At 38.6% G+C, this 25,861-nt stretch overlaps 1 protein-coding gene across 1 annotated transcript in view; it reads left to right on the plus strand.

The window, feature by feature from the left end:
* The window catches only part of Stk39 (serine/threonine kinase 39), a 270,584-nt gene that overhangs the window by 98,262 nt on the left and 146,461 nt on the right, over positions 1–25,861 (plus strand). Inside the window, exons 6-10 of the mRNA XM_027946124.2 lie at positions 1,969–2,078; positions 2,341–2,442; positions 5,235–5,368; positions 13,580–13,628; positions 13,731–13,796. Coding sequence (XP_027801925.2) covers positions 1,969–2,078; positions 2,341–2,442; positions 5,235–5,368; positions 13,580–13,628; positions 13,731–13,796 — 461 coding nt within the window. The remainder of the gene's footprint in view (positions 1–1,968; positions 2,079–2,340; positions 2,443–5,234; positions 5,369–13,579; positions 13,629–13,730; positions 13,797–25,861) is intronic.

A 25,861-nucleotide genomic window follows, 5' to 3' on the forward strand; every position in this document is an offset into this window, starting at 1 on the left:
TCAAAAATGAAATGCTACTATATATCTTGCTCAGCTGTTTTGCCAGCCTTTAAAATATCTAATGTAAGCACATAGTATTTTTAAGGAATTGAAAAGATATGTAATGTTAATTTTGGATTTTTATCTGGATTATATTTTCAGGAAGAGACTTTAGGGTCCAAGATTGCTTTAGCTACATTAAGATGAATATATTTTTCACTTAAAGCAGCCTTTACTCATATCCTTAATTATTTACAGATTATATATATAATTTATTTGTGCTATCATGTTATAAGATAATTTCAATAAAAAATCGAATGTTGAATTCACTGAACTTAATATTTTTGAAAGCATTTTTGTATTCTTTTTCTCTAACCAAAAATAGTAGATGCCTACAAATGGTTCAGTTCACCTAATTCTCTGTAAGAGGATGGATTATATATTCTCCTGCCCACAAGAGACTTGATTGACTAGTTCTACAGGTTTCTTTTCATAAGACTTCAGTTTTCTGATAAAATTTCTTTAAATTTTCTGATAAAAATTTAAAGAGTTTTAGAGTTGGACTTATATATGCAAGTTAAATTATATGGCAATTATTTTTTCCAAAATGTAATTTTGCTTAATGTTTAATATTAACATCAGAGTAGTAGTTGGAACAAAAATTCCATTTGTCAATTTTCATTTCTTTTACTTGTAATTGAAATCCTTTGGGGAGTAGAGTATATTTAAATGTAAATAAAATGAAACTGTCACCATGTTTCTATTTAGGGAACTGGTTATCATGTATTAAATCACCCAGTTGCATAACTTAATACTATAGGCCTAAAGCAAATGTTAATACATTTTGACCTTGGTTTGTACTTAGGTTGTTTAGTAATTGCTGTCATTCTGACAGTCAGCAAAGGGAACTGGCAAAGGAGAATTACATTAAAGCTGTTTGCAGGAGCCATATTCCACAGTATTCTATGTGTTTGGTGTTGAGGTGTTAACTACCCTTTCTTATTACTATTTACCAGTTCACTATCCAGGGGTCTTTGACTTGGCTATTACTAAGTATACTAGTCTTTAACCTATTAATTACTTTTGACCTTTATATAAACATGTATTTATGATTTCATGCATTAATAAACACCAAGTGTTCCCCTCTCTCTTGTTATATATAGAGATAATTCTTACATATATGCTTGTCTGCATCTACAGTGTGCTTAATTAATCTCATACAATGAACTTTATAATGGGTGTTAATAAGTGTTATTTTGATTCTACAAACCATTCCATCTCTACTTAGGAAGATCATTCGGAAAGCAAACATGAGAAAAAAAATAGTCTTTTCTTACTGAGTTTTTCATTTGTGTTGATTGCTGCATGTGGACAAACCTAAGCTTGTTGGCTTTGTATTTGAGGGTTTGTGCATTTGCCGTTACAATTTTGCTAAGATGTTGATGAACACTGTCAAGGCGAGGATATTGGAATGGGAAAGATGGATATTATTCCTCTTTTATTTAAAAAAAATCTCTCTATACATTGAGAACTTTGAATTAAAGCAGCTAGAAGATCATAATAAAAAACACAAAAAGGAACCATACCACATACCTTAGCACACTTTCTCCAGTGATATTCTTAAAAATGATTTTCTAAAATTAATCTTGTCTAAAGATAAAACAACTTTATATTCAGTGTTTTGGAAATGTTTACATTTTCATTTGTGTTGTAATTCTTTATGATACATTGTGACTTTTGATAACATTTCAGAAGAAAACATAATTTGTTATGCTGAGCTCTGGTGCCAGGGAACTTGCTGACCCATTAGGGTGTGCAGGATGGCAGATGGTAGGACCACCCCCTTGTATGACTGAGAGATCTCCAGGAACATGTTTGCAATGATTCCTTGCCACTGTAATGCTCACCAGAAGAGTTATGTTGAAAGAATCAGAATTTATAATCAATAATGTCTTACCCAAAATAATGTTGATTTTTTTTTCCTTTCAGATTTTGGGGTAAGTGCATTCTTAGCAACAGGGGGTGATGTTACAAGGAATAAAGTAAGAAAAACATTTGTTGGCACCCCATGTTGGATGGCACCTGAAGTCATGGAACAGGTAAAAAAAAAATAGAGGTTATCTTGGTTGATACAGTGCAGTTAGTAATATCATTAACACACTAGCATTTCACTCACATCAGTCATTTTAGTAGAATGCATCATGTATCGTAGATTCAATTTCTAACTGCTAGACCTTAGCAAACTGATGTGGAAGTTATGCATAAACAACTCTGGATTTCAGACAAAAATATGGAATTTGTGATGTGTAACATGCCTGCTCCATCATTATTGTTTTTTGTTTTCTGTCTTTTTTCTTTTAGGTGAGAGGCTATGACTTCAAGGCTGACATGTGGAGTTTTGGAATAACGGCCATTGAATTAGCAACAGGAGCAGCGCCTTATCACAAATACCCTCCCATGAAAGTAATTACTATTGGAAATAATATGTTGGATTTGAAATGTGATTGAATGGCATCTATTCTCTAATGCTCTTGAACGAATTTATTTTTCTCTCAGACTTTAGGAGAATGAATGGGAGGGGTACAGTCAAGTTGAATGTTGTTTGATTTTCTCATTGGACAGAGTGGACAAAAGTAGTACAATTCCCAGCTTTGAAATTTGATTTGCATTGCTAGCACAGACTTGAGGAAAGAATCTGATCAGATTGGTTCATAGAGGTCTATAGCTATGACAAATGCTGGTCATTAATCTTTTGAGTGCAGCATAATCCCAGGTCCTCAAAGAAAGTCTAAGAGTAGATTATGGTGATGTCATCTTTGCAGATGGATTTCCCAGATTTTAAGATCTTTTTTTTTCACGATCTACACCATTGTCACCCCTGCCTTTATAATGTAACATTGGTGGCTCCTTTAATGTAAGCGAATCACAATGCTTTCACAAAGCAACATGTACTTTGGATGCTATTTTCAGGATTTTGTCGTTCTTTTATCAGACCATAGTCATTATTTTTCTTAGTTCTTAGTTGGTAGCATAAGGGTTAATTTCCTCAACTGGGTTTAGTTTTGAGGCTGAAATAGTTTAATGGAAATTATGAAAGTATTTTAAAAGGAATATGGTCTGTGGATGTTTCATGTTTATTGGGAAAAAATTAGGAGAATTAAAAACATTAAAACCAAGGATAAACAAGTTAAATAGCTTTGCTGATTAAAAAGAAGTAGGGGTGGGGGTGTAGCTGAGTGACAGAGCATGTGCTTAGCAAGTGCAAGGCCCTGGAACTGAGCTACAGGACCCTTCTTCCCTCCAAAAAGTAATAATTTATTATTTTAGAAAATTTGGAAGTAGAAATAAGAACAAAGAAGAAAAATAACCATCCATAATCTCATAATCACAGAAAATCTATATTAAGGTTTTAGTGTAGTTACTTTCTTTGTTTTTTATTGTTTGGTGCAGAGGATTGAACCTATAGCTTTGTGAATGCTAAGCATATGCTCTCTACCACTGATATACGCTCCTACTCCTCCTATATATATTTCATTTTATATTTTTAACATAGTTAAGATTTTAGAGTGTGTGTATGTGTGTGTGTGTATGTGTGTGTGTGTGTGTGTGTATGTGTGTATGTGTGTCTGTCTGTCTGTCTGTCTCTCTGTCCACATCTGATTCTTAGCAGAACATTTAAAATCCAAGTATGAACAATAGAAGTGACCCTTTTGGAGATAAAGTACTGAAATTACTCTGAGGACTTTTTCTTTCACCTAGTTTTTCTTCTTATTTTCTTTTTTTCTCATTGCTTGGCACTTCCCATCTGAATCCAAAGGGCATTTGCCATCCCAGCCTGAAGCCCATTAGGACGATTCTTCAGAATCTGCAGTCCCCTCCATTCTGCTTTTGGCTATTATCCTCTACAAACAATAAACTGTCACTTTCATCCTTCATCTATTCACACATCTGAAAGTGTTTGAAAAGAGTCTTGACATGTATAGCATTTGCATAAATTAGGACTGATTTATGCATTAATGAGGTTTACTCATTTTGTAGGTCAGTAGTTTTTTACACATTCTACTTTTTAAAAGTAAATAATTTTAAAGTTAGTGCAAAAGAGTGGAATTTTTACCTTTGTGATTAGAAGTTGTATTTCATTTTGTTCTGTCCATCTCCCCCCCACCCCACGCCCCCAATGCAGCATGGCCTTTTGGACTTATTATAGTTTTTCATAACTCAGTTATATTCTGGCTATCTTTCAGTATCTTGTTTTCTCAATTTTGCCAAGCCTTTTTAGCAATTTCTCTCTCTCTCTCTCTCTCTCTCTCTCTCTCTCTCTCTCTCTCTCTCTTTTCCAAAAGGAAATCATGTTACCTCCTGGGATGTTGTGATTTTATTTTTAGGTTTGGTAATATGTTACAGAAGCCCTGCGGACGGGTGGGTCCTCGCTTATGAATGGCTTGCACACATAAATGTGCCTTTCTCTCCCTTCCACACTCTCTTTCCCAACCAGACAGGGCTGGAGCTACGTGCTCCTTGAGGCCCTGTGAGAGCCAGTTCCCAGAAAGCCCTGTCCCGGTTGCTTTTGGAAGATCATTTTTAACACATACAGCACATTTTTGTAAGTTCTGTCAGTGGAGCAACAAAAAGGTTAAAGGGTACATGAACAGATTGGCAGAGGGAGATGAAAGCTTTTAGTACTCAATTTTTGGAAAGTTAAAACTCTTGGAAAAGCATGTTTGTACCTAATGAAGGAGGATTTTTGATGCTTTTTTAAAAATTTGTTTTAATTAGTTACACATGACAGTACCATGATCTTGACATATCATACATTTGAATCAGATGGGGTATAATTTCTCATTTTTCTGAGTGTACAGGTTGCAGAATCACATTGGCCATATAGTCACGTATACACATACAGCAATAATAATGTCTATTTTATTCTGCTGTCCTTCCTATCCCCCATCCCCTCACTTCCCCTCCCATCACTTCTCTCTACCCAATCTAATGTGACACACTTCTTTTTTTTTTTTTTCCCTCACATAGTCATACATGTATTCTGTATAACGATGAGGGTCTCCTTCCATCTTCCTTGCAATTCCCCTTCTCCCTCCCTCCTCTCTTCCCTATTTAGTGGTAATCTTCTTCTCATGCTCTTCCTCCCTACTCCATTTTGAGTCACCAGGGTCTTTGATGCTTTTGTAAAAAATGACAAATTCCACTGTAGCAATTGCTATACTGAGGTTCTGTCTTCATGCGTGTTTCTGCTGCAGGTGTTAATGTTGACTTTGCAAAATGATCCACCCACTTTAGAAACCGGAGTAGAAGATAAAGAAATGATGAAAAAGTATGGCAAGTCCTTTAGAAAATTACTTTCACTGTGTCTTCAAAAAGATCCTTCCAAAAGGTATGTCAAACTTCGTGGAGGAGTTAATGACCTGGTTTGAATCCTGACAAAGCTTTGTTTGTGGATGGGGAGAGGCTGTGTGAGGACACTGGGAAGGTACTTCTAGTCTCAAGGGAACCCTGCTCTGGCCCCCGGATTTCTATCCTATTAGTGGAAGACAGTGTCTGTCCAAGGGGGAAAAAGGAAAGTGTAGACAACTGGGAGGCAGAGGAAAATTTTTGTTAATAAGATTCACTGTACTTGTTAGGTGTGGGCTCTGTCATCAAAGGAAATGAAGTAAAACCGAAATCAAAAGAAATTGGCAGTGCCTCATTCAGAAGCTGAGCCAATATTCTGCACTGTAGGTTGAGCTGACCTCTCAGGATTTGAATATCCGGCTAGCACCAGTCTAAACCAGGCAGAGCTATTGAATTTTGCATGAGCTTCCTTTTTAGTTGTAGAACAAGTTGTTTGTGCTGTTTAAAAGATTATCAGTAAAGAAGATTAAGGAGATTTTTACCTAGAAAGATTAATCCTATAAACAGAAGCAAATGGCTTTGAATTAACTTTAGTGTTTCCTCTTTATTCCTGTGTTATTGCCCTGAAATCTAGGTTGTCTGTCTGTTGAATTCATTTCTTCCTTCTTACATTCTCTTACTTTGAAATATCCTGGGTAGTGATCATGGAGCTCAGAGTTCTTTTCCCTAGAGCAGAATGTTAATGATGTGTACCGCATGAATGCCTTGCCTGGGAAGATCCCTTTGTACAGACCTGGTTGTGTGTGGCATCATCCTCACAGACCTGAAAAGGATGCTGTCCACCCGCGGTCTACCCTAGCCCACTCAAGGATCCAATTTTATACTTATATTTTAAAACATAGTAATTTGATTTCTCTTCTGAAACTTTCTTTCATAAAGATGGACCCTCCTGCTACAAGGGATTCCTTTATTCTCTGCCTTAATCTTTATGGAACTTGTTAAGCCTTTAACATCACACAGTAAATTCCTGTTTGAGCCAGGCTGCCCTTCTCTGGATTAAACACATTTTGCAGGATATTTCAGAAGAGCAAATAGTCAAGAAGACTAAACAACCCAGCCTCTTGAATTTATTTATTGTAAATAATGCTACAAGATGTTTCAAAACTGTTCAAACATTTCAGTTGTCCTTTTATGTTTGTTGCATAGGATTCATTTCCTCAGAGTTTCTTGATTTATTTCTTTGCTCCTTTGGGGTAGAAATGCCCCTAGATTGCAGTTTGGTCCCTCAGCATTTTCTTGTCTTCCCTTGTGTTTGGCAAAACTTTTGACATCACCTCGAAGACAGAGTTTGATTTTTCCTAGCTCAGTGAGAGGACTGCTTGTTTTTCCATTTGTTCTGCATTGTTCCTGATGGTCTTTGAGAGTTTTGAACTAGTTGAGATCCCACCTAGTGGCTGTGATGCAGAATGTCTGGTAAGCACATGGCTCTATGGGGTGGAATTGCCAGTGTACTTAATGACAGAGCAGTATATTTCTTTAGGAAATTTTTAATTTGGTCAAAATAAATTAGATTGACATGCAGTGTATTTGACGGACCACTTTTATTTCTTAGTAATCTTGAAAGTTTTTCCAGGTTTCCTTATGTTATATGAGCTGAAATATTAGGTTCTATGTTATAAATAAATAATGAATAAATAAATAAATAAAATCCTTTAAAAAAGAGCCATAGGCCATGTATTCACATTCTTATGAAATCTTTCCCTTAGACTACCTGAGAACATTATTGATGGACAAAGTGTTAATTGCTTAGTCATTTTCTCTGTAACCTCATCTGCCCTCAAGATTGTGTAGTTGTTCTCCAGAAACAACCATTATAGTCTCTACTAGTGGTACATCCACTTCCTGAGATGCTCTTTACTTTATTGGAAAGACACGGATTGGAGAATGTATGTGAGTTAGAAAACAAACACACACACACATACACACACACAAAAGATTCGTAAAATATGACAATGGAAAAAAGTGATATTGTATTATTTTTACATAGGGTATTTTAAAATAAAATATGTGCTTCTTACCAGATTGATAAGGATTTAACTGAGTGATGCAATTCTGAAATTGTGAATATTCCAGAATATTTTTAGTCCCCTGAGCCTTTGCACATTGCCATTCAAGAACTCTTGCCCTCCCTCTGTCCCTTCTCCACCCTCTTTTTATACTCAGTTTGAATGCCACATCTCCAAGTGGGGTACATCTGGGTGGGATTGCCAACTCTGCATTAGCCTTCTCTTCCTGACTTAGTTTCTTGTCAATACAGTGGGTCTATACTACTGACTTCACAGGCTTGCTGGAGGATGGAATAAAATCAGGCATGTAAAGCAGACAGAGGTGGTACAGTGCCTGGGGAGTCCTTAAATGCTCAGGAAATTGATATTGCTGTTCATTATTTGCCTTTTTTTTTTTTTTTCCTGACCAAGTGGAACTGCTGTAACCTTATGCAATAATTACAGCATGCTGATGATATGGCTTTTGTAGCATGTACACACAATTACACTGTGTACATGTTGATTTACACACCCAAACTTTCCATGAATTTTGAAGAAGGACCTGTGCTATTCATCTTTATGTGCACAGTGCCAGGTCTGTCATAAGTACTTGGTGTTCTTTCTTGAACTCTTGGAGATATTTGGGTGTTTGAAATTTTGGGGGGTGATTTGGGCCCTTTGAAAAGAATTTCAGAAACAGAACCAGATTCAAGTGGGTTGAAGAGTTGATGGAAACTTTGGGGTAAATTTTATTTCTATTGCCTTCATGTAGATCATCTACCTGTAGTCTGAAAGTAGTTGACTGGTCCTAAAGCCCTGATATTGCTAAGAACCTTTTGAACAATGAGAAAAAAAAAGTATCACAGGGAAACAGTAATCAGGACTCATTGACTCCTGTGTAGGAGCTCTCAGGCTTGCTGTAGAGGGCTGAGCTTTTTGTCAACCTTGAGAACTCATGGGATTTGCCTTCTGAGAGAGAGCTGGGGTGTTGGAGCTCTATGCCTCCTGGGGTCTATGGATTAGCATAGACACAGATACATATATTTTTTGTAGCAGAACATCTTGCTAGTTCTTTAAAAAATGAGCCATGATCTTATAGATTACATGCTTTGTATGGGTGACAAACTATAAAAAGAACCAACGTTTTCTTTGAGCAACAAGGGGGTGGATGTCACACAGATTAATCTTTTAGAAATTAATAAAAACTTGACTATTTCTTGGCAGGGGGATGGGGTAAGAAGAGCAGCTCTGCATGAGGTCAGTGGGCTGTTAAAACTTATTAATGCAAGTTGTTAGAACGATTTATACTATAGCATATTCACCCTGAATCCTTTGAGAATTATTTTAAGTCTCAGTGGACTTTAGTTCATCCATATGTATTAACTGGATCCTCCAAGAGCTTTTCTTCTGAGAATGTTAGTACTTGAAGACTACTGCATTGTTTTTTTTAAAGATTTAAAATGGAAACATCATTGAAAACCTGGACCATTATATTGGTTGCTGGTAGCATTTTAGCATTTCTTATAAAACAGTGTCTGGATTTATATTATGTTAGTGACCATAGAAGACATGACTGTGCAGAATTCTTTCTCCTGAAGAACTCAGCTGAAAGGCAGGAGCACTTATGACTCCACATTAACAGTTACTATGGCATAAAACTAAACGAATGTGAGAGGCTAAAAGCCACAACAAAGAACCCAGAACAAACCCTGAGATCTAAGTAGCAGCAGGCACCTCTGCTTTCCTAGCACCTTCTGCCACTCTCTTCCCTCTGTCATTTTCCACTTCTTCCTGCTTCTTTCCCCCCCTACTTCCTCAGGTAGCTGGTTTGGCACACGTGGGATTGTACCCCAAAGCTACAAACACTTCAGCTGACTTGAGCAGGACAAGGAGCCAGTGACGCGTTAGTTACTCTCTGTATAGATTTGGAATGATCTATAGCTTAATATTTGTGCCTGGGGGTTGGGGGAGATTATGGGTTTTTTGAACCATTTTTAATTTCTTACATCATCATATTTTTATGTTTACTGATGAAGGCCAGAGGTGGAGAGAAGTGCAGAGGAAGGGGTTTTCTTTTGTGCTTTTCCCCTTTACAGTTTTGGTTACCATAGAAATGACCTTGCTGGGGAAGGGAAAGCCTTTTCCCAGTCCTGGAGCTGAAGGTATGCCTGGCATTTTCCAGCCTCCTCTCTACTTTGGTGCTAGACTTGACCTTTCCTGTGCACAAGGAGAATGGGAGGCACAGAAGTGAGAGGGTAAGGGAGGCATTTTGACTCCCCAGCTCAGTACCTCTCTCTGCTAAGTATCTCTCTTTCCTGTCCCTAATTTTTTTTTTCTTTTCCACTAGCACAAGTCTCGTTTTTATTGCATCTTTCTCACAATCCCCACTGTACTGAACAGATGCTTAGATTTGGGTCCTGACTAAATCTAGCTGCAGGAGTTACAGTACTGGGTCCACATGTCTAGCAACGTCACTTTCACCTCATAGATGATGAAAATATGAAATCGAGCTACCGCAGTTTTCTGTTCTGTGCTAGGCACTGGGAATATAAAAATAAATCCTGTGTAGTTCCTGATTTGGAAGGGCTCCTGAGCCAGTGAAGTGGAGGTGGGGCCATAGATCCAGATAAATGGAGAGTGGGAGTGTGTGTAGAGCAGGGTGAGCATGGTGAGCCTGGGGTCGGAGCTGTGCATTCTATCTCCAGAAGCTGGGAGAGGTGCCTTTGAAAATGATGACATCTCAATTGTTTCTTGACTGATGAGCAAGGTGTGCCAGTTGGTTATGGAAAAATTTGAAGCAGGAAAATCACTGTGCTCCGTGTCATGAAAGATCAAGAGATGGGTGAGAACATCACTGTAGCTGAAGGAGAGAGTACGTGGGCATGAGGGAGATGATGGAGGAATCCAGATCTAGAAAACTTGCTTTTACCTCAGGCCACCGAAATCTCTGAGGATGAATAAGAAAGGGTCAGTTCCCCCCCCCCCCCCCCTTAGGTACTAATATGGGCAGCATTGTGATGATGCAGTGAATGAGGAGCAAGAGGTAGCAGAGAGATGAACTAGGAGGCTGTTTTACCTGTTGGCCAGAGATGAGACCATGAGGGTTTCAAACAAAATAGTGGCCCTGACTTTCTTAATCATCTTGATCTTAGAGTTGCTTTCACTTTTTAGAGAAAATCTAAGTTATTTATAGTCTTCTTTTCTTTTCCCTCCCTCCTTCCTTCTCTCCCTCTTCCCTTCCTTCCTCCTTTCTTTTTTCTTTTTCTTTCTTTCTTTCTTTGTTTTTTTGAGACAGCACTTGCCACATTGCCCAGGCTGGTTTCAGCTCTTGGGCTTTCATGATCCTCCTGCCTCAGCCTCCTGAGTTCTGGGATTAGAGGGGCACACCACCAGACCCAGCCACCTTCTTGGTTTTTAAATTTTTATTTCATGTTGTGAGGTGCCACATGGGCCACAAAATCCTTCTCAGCCCCTGTGTAATGTCAGTTAAACATAGAATGAATGATAGAAGTAAAAAGCTAGAAATATTGCTGATGATCAGGATGAGTAGGCATTAAAATAATAAGCAAAGTTATGTCATTAAAATGGCTAGATTCTTTCTTAAGTTCTGTGCTTTTTAACCAAGGTGCAGATTCATAAATATAATGAGTTTACCAAGGAATATTGCCTACCTGTTGTTTAGGCCTTTATTTACTCAAAGCAATTAGCAATTTACAGCTATTTATTGTAGTGGATATGGAGACTTAGGGTCCTTTATCAGGTAACTGTAGCCAGGGTTCCATTTGAAATTTGAGGAAAGAAAAAGTAATAACAGTTTAAGTAGAAAATTTTTACTGCCCAGAAATACACTTATGGCCCCTGTTTGTGGCACTGATGTGCTCAATGATGTCTCCTAATTCTTTTTCATGCTTGGGTTTGGTCCCTAGGAACACTTTAGAGGAGCTTCCAGTTTCTGAAGCATGGTTTCTAATCATTTCAAGTACTAGGAATCTTCTAGATTTGCATGCCCAGCCCCAGTGTAATATTCCTTGTACTTTTAGTAATCACTGCCTGAAAGAATGCCCAATGATATTCAATGATGCTTACCCAACTCCCAGTTTTTGATGCTCCCAGGATTTAGAGCATACAGAAAATGTGAAAAAATAGAAAAATGCTTATTTCTATATTAGCATTTAAATTTAACAATTATTAACATTTCCCATATTTTCTGCCAACATTTGCTCAACTGTTTAAAACAAAGTGAATAATAGACTTAATACTTCACTTGCCTTACTTATAAAATGAATGTGTCCTACATAACCACAATACTTTTTTGCACCTAAGTAAATGAATAGTAGCTTCCTAAAATTACTGCTATATAGCGCATTCACACTTCTGTAATCATTTTCAAGTGTCTTTTGTAGCTTTGTCTCTTTCTTTCCAAATGCAGGATTCAGTCAAAGGTCATGTATTGCATTTGGTTTTATATCTTGTTAAGTCTGTTGCAATCTGGAAGAGTTCCCTCATGTCTTTCCCTTTCCCTTTGGGGAGATGTCTGGCCAACTGTCCTAAACTCTAGATTTAGTAAATTTTTTCTGTGTGACATTTTTTTTTTTTCTGTGCTGGGGATTGAACTCAGGGCTGTGGGCATGCTAGGCAAGCTTTCTACTACTGAGCTATACCCTCAGCTCACAATTCCAAGTCATTAGAAGGAGCTATTGGTGAAGGAAATAATTTTTTTAAAAAAATTTTAGTTGTAGATAGAAAAAATACCTTTATTTTTATTTTTATGTGGTGTTGAGGATCGAACCCAGTGCTTCACACATGCTAGGCAAGCGCTCTACCGCTAAGCCACAACCCCAGCCTAGGAAATAATTCTTTATGGAAGAATGTCAGTTAAACATAGAATGAATGATAGAAGTAAAAATCTAGTCTTCTGCCACTTTGCATGAAACAATTATTTAAAGCCACATTACTAAAGCCATTAGGGGAAAGGTTTTCAGGAACATGATATTCATACAGTGCCAAAGTATTACCCAACGGAATACTTGCTAATTGCAATAGGGAAAACCTACATTTACAGTGGAGAGCTTTGGGCCTGGGGACCAAGTGGTTCAAGTTAACATCACTAACAGTGAAATAGCCTCACAGTACTTGTGCCTGAGATGCTGCAGCAAGAAGTATAGGAAGTCCAGCTGGAGTACCTGGGATCAAAAATGCTTGTATCAGAAATGTTGCAGATTTCTGAGGTTATTTTGGATCTAGGAATATTTGCAGACTTTACCAGTTGTGTATCCCTGATTCAAAAGTCTAAAATCTGAATCTGAAATGCTATAAAATATGAAAAACTGTTAGCATCATATTAGCATTCAGATGCTACGTGAAACCTATTTGACCCTTCAGACCTAACTTTCAGTTTGAAGGAAATATAGGATGGAGAAACAAGTTGAATAACACCACAATTTGCATGTATTTCTTTATTGATTGATTGATTGATTGATTGATGATATTAGAGTTTGAACCCAGGGGTGCTTTACCACTGAGTTACATCCCCAGTCATTTTTAGTTTTTATTTTGAGACAGTATATCATTGAGTCTCCCAGGCTGGTTTCAAGCTGTCCATCCTTTTGCCTCAGCCTCCCAGATACCTGGGATCACAAGCATGCGCCACCATGCCCGGCTGAAGTTGCAGTTTATTAATCTCCACCACATTTACCTTCCTCTGGGAACAGTGGTGCATGTACACTTGAAGCAGGTTCTTTCACCAGGCAGACAGAGCTTGGATACAGGATCTGTGGGCCCTTTCAGTAACTGCTGCTCCTGGGCAATCACAGAGCACAGTAGGCTATAGTTTCTTTGACAGGGTCAGATTGCTGCTTGTAGGGTTTCTTAATAAACATAGGAATTCAGCTTACAGACATGTCAGTCTGTCACCTTTTAGAAACACTGAATTCACTTAGTGAAGTGTAAGAATGAAGAATGAAAAATTGATCATGCCCCAAGCTTTTAACTTACAGGAGTTTATGTGTTGTGCAGTAGAGGTGTTTAGAAAGAACTGGAAAACTGGCACTATTTTATTTGGTGCCGAGACTCATGATTAATTTAGTTTCTGGTTTTGCTGGTCTTAAAATTAGTCTTCCAGAAATACTGTAAGGTTAAGTTGTATCATCAAGGCAGTGTATTTATCAAGTGATCATTGTTTCAACTCTAATTTATTATTGATCTTTCAGGCCCACAGCAGCAGAACTTTTAAAATGCAAATTCTTCCAGAAAGCCAAGGTAACATGCTTAAAAACCCAAGTCAATCTGCTATTTTGAAATCACTGTGAATTCATATGTATCATGTTTGGTGTTAAACTGTTGGGATCATTTGTTTTGCAGAACAGAGAGTACCTGATTGAGAAGCTGCTTACCAGAACGCCAGACATAGCCCAAAGAGCCAAGAAGGTAAGCGCCACTGTCCCATTGCCCTGCAGGAGCCGAGCCCCACCCAAGGAAATGATTCCCACATACTCAGGACATGTTGTTTAGTCCTGATTAGTGATCACCTAGATACATGCCTTTGCCTTTTGGTTAGCTGGGTTTGCTGTTAGGTGTTCGGGTGTGGAAACTGTGAGAAACTCAAATGATTTCATCTTTCCATTTATCATCTTTGTTGAAATAAGGTCAGAGTGGATGAGGCTGGAATACTGAGGAGGTAAAAATACCTTTGAATATCTTTTCTTTGTGATTTGCAAAAGAGGAATGGTCATTTTTAAACACAGTTTTAAATGGAAAATGACAAACTCTTGTTTTTCATGGTTGTTTGAATGTTTCTGGGACATAATTCTTTCCTCGTAAAAGATCTGTGATCTCATTTGTAGTCTACCTTATGTTGACTAAGTTACGTTAACGACAATCTGAAAAATTTTCCATTCTAGTTTTTAGATTTTTAAAATGGCATGTATGTGTGAGTGTATTTATTGATGTTTGCATTTATGTAGAGTTTTATTTATTTGTAATTAAGTTCATTCTGGTATGAACTCTAACAAAATTTAACCACTGGTTTGGTTTAGCTTGATTTTAAATATTAAACATTTATAATTTAAAGTATTTACATAGTCATAGAATTTAGGAAGGGAAGTTCTTCCCCTGGCCCCTGTTAAAGTTATAAACAAAGCTGATACGAATCTGAGTTGTCTGTGCTCTAAATAAAATTGGCAAAGAAATGTGCTTTAGAGAATGCATGTCATTATGCCCAGGGTATAAGTAATGAAGGTTAACTTAGGAGGTTGCCTTTTCTAGAACATAATGTAGAAAATGCATTTAGGTGATGCTTTTAGAATTGTTTAAACAAATTTTAAAGTAGACTTCAAGGACAGACCCACTATGTGTAGATATCTGAGCTCCTCTCCTGGAGCAGCAGAACTTGGTGGTTTGTATTGTATTTGCTTTGGAGATGTTGGTCCCCCTGTTGTCTCTGAGGGAACAGGGGAAACTGGGCAGACAGTCCATCCTGTGGTGCATGTACCAAGGCAGCACAGATAAGTCTTCTGTCTGAGGCAGCAGATTAGAACCCAGAAGTGCCTGACCAGAATTTGAGGATTCCTTAACTGCAGACTGAGGGTGGAGCCTGGAGAGATTCCCTGTGTGTTGGAGTCTGGCCCTGAGTCCTTTGGTGGGATGTCTAAACTTTGTGCCAGAGAGGATAAAAGCAGTTTGGAAGCCATTGGCTTGCACAGTATACATCTGCAAAGGACTAGTGTTTTGGTATTCAGCTTTGCTTTCTTCTTCACTGAAGTTTCATCTGTTTTCATCCTGTTAGCTGTTTCCTCATAGCCAGCGAGGTTTCCTAGGCCTGCTTCCTTTGCAGAGCTTTAGCCTAAGACCTTCATCTTAGTGCTGCACAGTTGTCCAGCCTTTTAGTCACCTCGCATGCAAGCAGTTGGCCATCTCTCCCAAGCTTCCTGTGCATTGTATTTCTTCCCCCAGCCCCAGGACACTGGAATTCTATGTGATACCTCCTCCCTACCTTGCCTGTTCCATCTGATCACTCACAAGGTCCTCTCCACGTATCCCTCCATAACTTCTCTATTTTATTTTATTTTATTTTTGCTCAGAACTGGGGGTTCAACTGGGGGCACTCTAACATTGAACTACATCCCCATCCCATTTTAAAAAGTTTAATATTGAGACTGGGTCTTTCTAAGTTGCCCACGGCTGACCTTGAACTCTTGATCCTGCTGCCTCAGCCTCCTGAGGAGCTGGGATTATAGTGCTGGCAGGTGTGCTTCCTTGCCATAATCAGCAGAGTGTATTTCTTCTTTTTGAGATGTGCCCAGAGGTGAGTACTGGCTGAGTGATCACATGTTCTTTAATAAACTGAGGAAAGGCCATTTGGAACTGTTTTCCACTCACTTGAATCCCCGAATGCCTAGCAGACTTTTGCTCCTAGGATTCCTGTTAATAGTGAGCACATCCTTCCCTGTCTTTACCTTGTAATGTTGGTCAGCAAACTTGATGTTCCTTCCTGGAAACTTCTCGTGCAGACTTGGCCATAGACGGTAAATGTTAATTTAATCCTCAAGTGCAATGGAAACTTTTATCCTAGGATGTCTTCACAGTTCCCTGTTTTTTTTTTTTTTTTTTTTTTTATACAGTGTTTAAGTTGCTTTTGTTCAAATTTGGTACAAAGATCTTTCATGTTACTTGTGTCTTTCATTCTTTCTTTTAGTGAGGTCTTTTCAGCTACTTGCTTTCCTATTTGCTCCAGTGTCTCCTGGTTGTTCTGCTTTCCAAGGTGTAGATTTGTTCCTCAGAGGCTTCTTATTGATGCTGGTGCTTTGATTTTTGTCACTTCAGTTTGTTGTTTTAAAATAGAAACAAATAATTCGTGCATGCACTATTGTTTAAATGACAACTGGTTCTGTTAGCAAAGTTCTTAGACAGTCAGGCAACATGCTCTTCTCCCTTATGGTGACCACAATTAAGAGAGATTTTTTTTTAAAACACAAATGTTTTTCATATTTAAAAAATATAGGCTAGTCTTGTAACTGCTTCCATAAAATTCTGCAGAACCTACCAGTGCTGTTCTTTTGCAAGGGAGAGCGAGAAGCCTGTTAACATTGTTTGGCCAGGCTGCAAAGCATTGGTTGGAAGCCACATAATTCCAAGAGGGTGGGCGATTTGTCTTCATCCAGGTTTTAATTCAGGAAAAAAATAAATAAATAAGATACCACCGTTGCTTTTCTGGTAATTTAGTGGTATAAACTGTGTGTGCATGCATGTGTGTGCGTGTGTGTGTGTGTGTGTGTGTGTGTATGAATTGCAGAAATTAAGGATATTTGTTTTCTTACTGTAGAGCATTTGGTTCCTTCTGGGTTCTTTTGCCTATAGACAGTGTTGTTTAGGGATCTTCTTGATTCTTTGGTGCTGCTAATTTTTCTGTCTGTAAAATGGAAACTCTCTCTTACCTGAGGCATGTAGTGAAGGGTAATGAGAGATTTGATGTTCTTGGATCCTAAGGTGGTCTATATAGTCTTAAGTAAGAACATGCCAGTGAAGACCCTTGAGAACAGAGTTTAGTCCAGTTGTATAACTTCTTTTCAACTTTTCACTTATCTTTCTGTATGAGAAGAGAAGGCTTTAATGCCATTACTGCCTCTCAGCTGGCTCTCTAAGGGCCTGTCTCCAGCCAGCTTTGGAGATTTGGAAGCTTAATCACGTGCGTTTTGTCATTTACTCAATTTAGTAGGTGGGGAAGGATGTCAGTCATCTGTTAAAATTGAATTCAGATGCTTAGGGCAATGTGCATCTTCCGTAGGAACATGCAATTCTCAGCATTGGCTGAGGTGTAAGCTTTATGCCAGTGATGGGAACCTTGAGTCACTGCACCCATCCTCATGTTCAGGTGTTTTCTGAAACCCACATGTGGTGGGACAAAGGGCAAAGAGTTAGTAGTTACACACATATCTAACTGCCAACTGCTCAGCCAAGAACATATTGGCCAGAAAAGGGATAAGGTGGGGGAGGTAGTACCCAGTGCTTTTTAGGTGGTTTTCTGTGTTTTCATGGGAGGTGGAATTGCTGCAGAGCTTTTGCCTGCATTTTTTTAAACACATAAGGGGAAACTTAAAAATGATTAGTTATTATCGGAAGGTGAAGGGGATATTGCATTATTGCCACTTGTGGGTAGAATCATTGTATTTTGGAAAGATTGGGACACATTGTGGAGTTCCCAGAATTTTTATTTCTTTTTGTCTTTCTTGGATTTGTTTTGTTTTTGGTACTGGGAATTGAACCCAGGATTGCTTTACCACTGAGCTATGTTCCCAGTCCATTATTATTTTAAATTTTGAGACATGTTCTCACTAAATTTCCTAAGCTGGCCTTGAGCTTTCAATCCTCCTGCCTTAGCTTCTTCTGTAGCTGAGTTTATAGTCTTGTACCACTAAGCAGAATTTCTTATGTGAGCCTGTGAAGTTGTTTTTGTATTAAGGACCTAAGGATGTTGGTCCTATTTGATCCTCCTGTGTGCTTAGGAATCCATGAACAGAAATAATTACAATTCACTTTTATTTGATACCGTGCATTGATAACTTGCCCTATGTGTTTTATACAGTATGGTTATCAAAATCAGGAAATTCACATTGATCTGATTCTATTATTTAACTTTAGGTCCTAACTAGATTTTTGCTAATTTTGTCAATTTTCCCATTAATGTCATTTGTCTGATCCTGGACCCAATCCAGAATTGTTTAGTTATTGTGTCTCCTTTAATCTAGAATGGTCTTTTCTTTTGCAAGGAAATATTTATAGTGTATGTCTTTATGGCTGCACATTCATAGGATGTCAATGATAGGATTTCCCTGATTTTAAGTGATCCAATACATAAAGAGCACTTTGCTAGCAGATTTAGGCAGGAAGTGAAGATGGTACTGCTCTACTTCCTGCATCTGGGCTGAAAGGAAGGTTACCAGAGCTGTTCCCTTCATCAGGTGAGCTGTTTACCTTCTCTGGGCCTAACCCATATAGTGGAGCTAGCCACATTATTCAGTGCTACAGAGTGATGAGTGCTGATCTGTGCAGGATGGCTGGCTCTGTGTTTGATGCCATGGGGGTTTGGTCCACAGTGATGTCATGATAATCATGTAAATAAGGAGAATGACTATTGTGTCTGCATAATAATGGACATTTTTTTTAAGTGTGTGGAGAAGGCAGGATTGAAGAGAGTTCTGACAGTGGGGGGTGGACGAAGGAGATGTCTTCTATTGCTGTTGCCTTGGATGAAATGGAGAATAAGTCCATAGAAACCCTCAAGAAGGAAAAGAAATACAATCATGATTTTACTGCTGCTTCCTGTTCAACTATCTTTATAATTTCTTTCCAGTCTCATCAAGATACAGGCAGAGTGGGTAAGAGCCAGGACTTTCTCTCACTGTAGCAAACCCTCTCTACCAATGACAAGTTTGATGTGTGTATTTGTGAAGAGACGTAGAGCAATAAGAATTAAATGCACATGCATCAGATATTCTTCCACAGCTTTCAGATCCCTCTCATAGCTTTTCCTTGTTTGTGCTGAACAGCTATACTTGAAGACAGATGGGGCAGCTGTATTACCATACTCAGCACATGAAAGTGTGTGAGGTGGAAGGACCTGCCCAAAGTCCCAAGGCTGGCAGAGGCAGGAGTGGGACCCCATTCTTATTTCTGGTTCTGTTCACTTTCTACTAAATCATACCTCAGGAGGAAGAAGAGGAAAAAGGAGTGGACAAGAATAAGCAGAGTAACATAGAGTAAGTAGGAAAAGGGGTGTAGATTTGTCATTCTCAGCATGAGGGTGTCCACTCTATTTATGAGCACTAGGAGATGCTAAAAGCATCACAGTAGGAACCTGGGAAGTTTGCCAGAATTTGAGCAGGTGCAAAGGGAGTAAGGGGATAAAAGGGCTTTGGAGAGTCTGAAGGGTAGAAAGATGTCTAGGGAGAATATAATAGCATCAAAAGTTATTAAGCACTTGTCAGAAACTCGTCTTCTCACTCTTAAGCAGCAAAGATAATACCTCCCATGTTGGGAGAACTGAATTTGGCAACTCATAGGACATGCATGGCACAGTGGTTGGGACAAAATATGCAATAAATGTTTGTTATCATCATTATAGTAAATGTTATTATATTTATGATCACATATGTTGCTTTCATTATTACAATTTCCTCATTATGATGCCACTGTTGTTTTCATAAGTCTGAAGGACTGCTGCTGCTATGGGCCACACCTCTGCTGCTGTTCTGTTTCTGCTGCTACTGTAACAGCTGCTTCCAACAGCAGACTGAGGTGCAAATAGAGACATGCTTGGTTTTAGTTTTGTTCCAAGTTTTCCCAGTAGAGGGCAGCAGTAAGTTTTAGTCAAACAGTAAAAGTTTTGGCTTTTGAAAGGTATCAGACCAGTCTGGTAGTTAGGGATAAAAGGTAGGTTAGCTCCCTACTGATCTATGAACACAAGCAGCAGCCTTAGTCAGTCCAGGGTGTTTCATTTGGCAGAGGATTCAAGGTGATGGCCTAAGTACTTTTCATTGTTACCACTTTTATTTTAAATTTAAATTAATTTATTTATATTACGTTTTCTATTACCAAATCCAAGAAATGTACATTATTCATGTCAGAACAAAAAGTCTCAATTTTGAAGATAGGGTTCCAGTATTTGGGGGTCAAATTTATATACAGTTGGGGTGGTGGCAAGCTATTTCCAGAAAGTTCTTTGGTTTTTGCAGTTCTCCTTAGAGCTGAGTAAATAAAGGTAGGGAGGATTCAAAGTGTATGTTAATCGTGAAGGGCAAGTAAACAGACCTCTACAACAATTCCCACATGTTATAGATTTAATATAAAATACTCCTGATGATTCAAATGGGCCTGAGAGTGCAGACTTCTCTCTGCTTAGTTTCTTACTCTTGTGTAGAAACAGTGGTAATATATAAATATATAAATATATAAACAGTTGGTTGTATATCTCATCCAGGAGCCCACATAGATAAAAGGTAGGACAATGGTGATGGAGGATATTATTTTTCCTATTTTTGGAGCTGAGAGAACAGTAGACTAGAAAATTTAAAGCTATTGGTTTAATTGGGACTGTAACTGGGACAGGTATTCCCAGAGTGTAAGCTCATGGATATGTTCATCAATTTTTAAATTTTAAATGCTTTGGTTTTGTTCAGTTTAGAAGACAGAGTTTGGTCAGAGTGGTGCTTTTGGTCACTAGGGGGTGCTATCAGAATAGTACATTTCAGACTCAGGACAGGCATACTTACTAGACAAACCCTTGCAGCTGTGGAGTTCTTCCTTTTGCACTATAAGAACTTGATTGGTGTTGGTGCAGGAGGTGAATTAGACAGATAAACACAGAGGAAAAGACAAGAGAAAAGCATCATAGGGAATTGTTTTCAATGCACAGGGTGATTTGGGTTTTTTAAAAAAGCATATATTCTGGAATAGTGGCTCCTTTCTGATTGCTTTTGACTAGGAACATTGGCTTTTCACCCTGGAGATTGTGATTTGCTGGTCCCCATTTATGGGAAATGTGTGTATTTTTTTAGATTGGAGTATCTTTGAAGACACTTAGTTTTGTAAACATCTACAAATCTCAGAGGTCAACTTTTGGAGAATAAGAAACAAAGATGTATAGGCTGAAAGTATTTTAAAAGATACTATTTTTTACAACTTTGTAAAGAACTGATTTTACTCTTTTACTGGAAATGAATGGGCAAGTCAGTGTTCTCACATCACGTTCAGTTACATGTTGAGGTCTGCATATTCAAATATGCAATCATTTTTACTTTGGGGAGATTTGCTAACTTTTTCCAAATGCTTGTGTACATAAAGCTTAATTTACATACATGTGCAGAGAGAACTGCATGCATGCCTGTTTACCTCACTACCTGTGCATCCCACGCTCTCTGAGCATCCTTGGTAATCCACCAGGGCCTGACTGCTTGGAAAGCCTCCTCCTGAACTTGCACCTTTCCGAGCCTAAGACCTCTTTTGTAAAGCTTTCTCATATGGTTCCCCCACTCCCTTCCTGGGCCTGGTCTCTCACCAGCACAACTTGTACCTCTTGGGCCTAATTCCTTGCTGTACTTGGTGTCATTTGTAGTTTGCTTCCTTACACTTTTACCTTCTGCAGCAGCCTGTGAGCTCTTTGCAAGCAGAATCGGTGTCACGTTATTCACTGTGTCCCCAGTGTTCAGCACTGTCTTGGTCAATTCATGACTATTTTTTGGACAGAAACTTAGGGAGCAAAATTGTGGAGTCATGGTGATAGCCTTTGTGGGATCTAATGTTAAAGCACGAGGGAGGTAAAGCAGATCTTTTAGTTTTAAAGGAGAAAAACAAGGTGTTTTCCAGTTGGTGCTGTATTCCTGAGTGTCAAGTGTAGGACTCAGGTTTACAATTCTTTTTTTCATCAACTTTCTGAGAGTCCTGGGCCATTTAATTACCTTGATTCACCTTTGCTGCCCTTTCTTAAAATAGAATGATTAGATTTTATCATCTAATCATTATGAATTTCGGACTTTGGGTTGTTTGACAGCAAAAAAAAAAAAATTGTCTCTATGGTTGAGCATATTTTAATTTTTTCTCTCAGCCAGCAAGTACATACATTTTCCTTTTACCTGAAGCCATATTTAATTAATGAGGTATTCTAAAACTAGATTTGAATTAATTTTAGTTTTCTCTAATGTAGGATTACTTATAATTTATTCCCTCATTTAGGGGAAATAATTTTAAACTTTCTTTATCATGATCCTGCAAATCTTTAAAATGAGTATGGCATGTTGGAGAAGGGAAAGAAAAGGACATGGAAAAAAATGGAAATTTTGCACATCCTAGGGAAAGAATAATGTCACTGTCAGGGGGAGGAAGTTCAAGTGCTTCACTTCCTGTTCCCTCACTTTGTGGTCATTCAGTCTCAGGGAATATGCTGAGGTGAGCAGGGGGTATAGGACCCTGAGAAACAACCTTGAGGGTGGGGGCAGGATGTGCTTGTTTTTGGTCTAATAAAATTTGATTGGCTTAATAGAGATTCAGGATTAAATTATATTTTCTTTTTTGAAAAAGCAAGTATTTTTTTTTTTTAACTTTAAAGTCAGTAGTTTTAAAACAAATTAAAATTGAAGGGACCCAGTTAAGGCCATGCTTTGATAAAAGATTTTTTAAGCTTTCCATTGAATTACTTCTGACAGATTCAAATTACTGATCTAGAAGTGTGTCTAATGACTTTTATTTGTTTTTTTTTCTCACAGATACACACAAAGTAATGAAACCCTTGTATAACTTACAAAGCAAAAATAGAGCTAATGAATGTAAACAGCAGCCTTTAATTGAACCCAAATTTGAAAGGCCATCTGAAGTTGTTTGGGTTGTTTTATACCCAGTTTGTTAGCAGATGTAAGTAAATTGGGGAGGACCAGGGAAGGCCCCTGGATTAAGAGAAATGTACTGGCTTTGAGGAAGGCTTTGGGAAGTGGGCAGAGCAAAGGCCCAGGAGGAGCCCTGGTGATGGAGTTGGGGCTACCAAAGTCAGTGCTTGAAGGTGAAGGCCAACCCCAGCTCTTGAGACAGATTTTTAGCTAGACCCTGGCTCTGCCACTCACTCATGGGCCTACCTTGAAAAGCTGCTATATTGCCTGTGCCTCCTCTATGACATGCATTCTGTTCAGTGGTTTCTCACTGATTTCTAGGGAGAAAACTAGATTCTTTTTTTTTTTTTTTTTTTTTTTGGTCCCAGAGATTGAACCCAGGGGTGCTAACTAATGAACCAAATTCCCAGCTATTATTTTTTAAAAATATATTTTTTATATAGAGAGACAGGGTCTTGCTGAGTTGCTTAGGGCCTTGCTAAATTGCTGAGGCTGGCTTTAAACTCACGATCCTCCTGCCTCAGACTCCTGAGTCACTGGGATTACAGGCATGTGCCACTGTGCCCCTTTGAAGGAGGTTGTTGTGTGGGCATGGGCCAGTTCCTTTCTCATTCTTAAACCTTCTCTTGCACTCTATCCCCAGTTCTCCATGTGTCTGTTTACTTTTGGCCCTTGTACATGGGGCTGTTTCCTCTAGTTGGGACTGTCAGCTCCCTCCATCCTCAGCAGAACTGCATTTCAGTTCAAAGAGTCATTTTACCAGAAAATGAGATTAGTCTATGCTGTAGTTATTGCTCTGTATCCCAACTGCGTTTTCACTTCAGATCTTTGTGTATATCTTTATAGGCTGACATATTTACCGGATAATATTCTACTGCAAGAATGACTGCAATTAATAATTGATTCTTTTTTGGTGGACATTTAGATTAGTTCCAGTTTTTTTTATTGTTAACCACAGTGGGATGCATATCAGTGTACATGGATTATTGCTATTTTGTTAGAATAAAGTCCTAGGAATGGAATTGCTTGATGAAAGAATATATGACTTATAATTTCTTTTTAAAGAGATGGGGTCTTGCTATTTGATAAGACTAATCTTGAACTCCTGGGCTCAAGCAATCATCCTGCCTTAGCCTCCTGAGGTCCATGCCATTGCACCCATCTTATGGCTTATAATTATTAATTCATATCACCTTACTGATATTTACTTACTAAAATGGGAGGCATTGTATTTCAAACCCAAGCCTGAATCTTAGCTTCTTCATCCGTGGATAGTATTTTATTACATGTCTGAGTGCATGCGCACATACACAGACACCCAGAAATGCTTAGTTCACTGCCTAGCATGTTATTAAATTTTATTATTTATTTTCAGTTTTAAAATGTTATTTAGGTGCATTTATTTCATTATTCTCCTAGATATGTAGTTAGCTGATTTGCAGAGAGAATTCCAGATCTTCTGGCAGTTTTGCAATCTTGAGACCTTCAGTAATTCCAAGAGAGATTAGAATGCACGGCATATTAAAGCTGATCCATATAGAGCTGGTGACATAGGTCACAACTTGGGGCTCTGAACGCTTAGGGCCTTTACAGACATTAGGAAAGAGTCCTTGGTAGTGAGAGGTATGGGGAGCCCTGTCGTTCCGCAGCCTGTTCTTGGACAAGGAACTGTTTTCAGTGTGGCTGACTGTGCAGTATTGGGAGGTGTTTCGCCCATTATTCTGTCACTGTAATCTCTTCTGTCCAGAACAAACAATTGATAAACCAGCTGCCAGCCTGAAAGGAACGATGCTGCCATTTTCTTCATCTGTTGGCTGATGGCTTCAGAGCGCTCATTATGGATGTTCCACATCAGCCATTTGTGCTGTCCCAGGTGTTGGGCACACCGAGCACTTCCAGGCACAGATCTCATTGCACCATTTCCACGCTGCACTTTTCCAGTTTTATTTGCTTTGGTTACATACCTGGTTCAGATCTCCTAGGATTTTTGCCATTTGTAACTTCTAGAATTCTAAAGTCCATTTTTCTTTCTCTTTTTTTCCCCTTGAATGATTGCCTGGGACATTTTTAAAAAGTTTAACCTTGAGACTGCATCCCCACTGGCCCTTGATTGGCTTTGAACCTTGCGCGACGTCACCAAGCTTTTTCAGAGTCTTGATTTCCTCACCTTCCCTACTCTTAAGGGTTCTTGCGAAGTTGAAATGTGACAATTTATATCCGACGCTTGTGCAGTGTCTGGATCATAACAGGGAATTCATAAAGGCTCCCCCCCCCACCCTTTGCTTTCTCCCTTTCATTGTGGATCAGGAAACATTTTGTAAGGAAGGAATGGTGTATTGTACGTGTGAGCATAAGGAAGTATTTAAATGTCAAGTGAGGATTGCCTTTTATTTTCTTAAGGAAATGAATGTCTGAGGTTAGTGGATTTCATCCTGCTCTTTCATTCTTTCTTCCTGTTTCTGTAGAGCACAAAAACCCAGCAGCCACAGCCTTGCTTTTTAGGTAAAGCTGCTGGTTCTCGCTATTCTGCCAACGCACACAGTAGTGATACTTTTTTTAAGGACTCTTATTGAAGTTTATTTAGAAAAACTAAGATTTTTTTTTTCTGTTTTAGACATAAGATATCTGATTTCTTAATTTACTGATGAATTTTAAAGTTAGAAAGGTTTCTCTCACACACACACATATATAACACGTGTGTATGTGTGTGTGTGTGTGTATGTGTGTGTGTGTATTGAACAATTACAATGAACTTACTTACCTGTTAGGACAAAGTGTAAGGTTTCAGTAATACAGCTGAAGCAACTCCTCCTCCACCAAAGTTTTCAGTGATTGGATGCCATTTTTTTGGGAGTCCTTCGGTTTTTCATTATTTTACCTCTTACAGAGATAGTCATCTGTCCACCTTCCTCACAGATACTTAATACCTGGGTTAGTGGTTCTGACACTTACTATGCCGATACCCAGGCTCCATAACCAGAGATTCACATTTGACTGGTCTGGGGCCATGACCCATTATATAGTTTGGATCTGGAATGGCTCCCAAAGGCCCATGTGTAATAAGCTTGTTCTCCAGAGGTATTTTTGGGAGGTGATAGAACTTTTACGAGGTCGCACCTA

The sequence above is a fragment of the Marmota flaviventris genome, chromosome 11, assembly GCF_047511675.1.
Source record: "Marmota flaviventris isolate mMarFla1 chromosome 11, mMarFla1.hap1, whole genome shotgun sequence".
Lineage (NCBI taxonomy): Eukaryota > Metazoa > Chordata > Mammalia > Rodentia > Sciuridae > Marmota > Marmota flaviventris.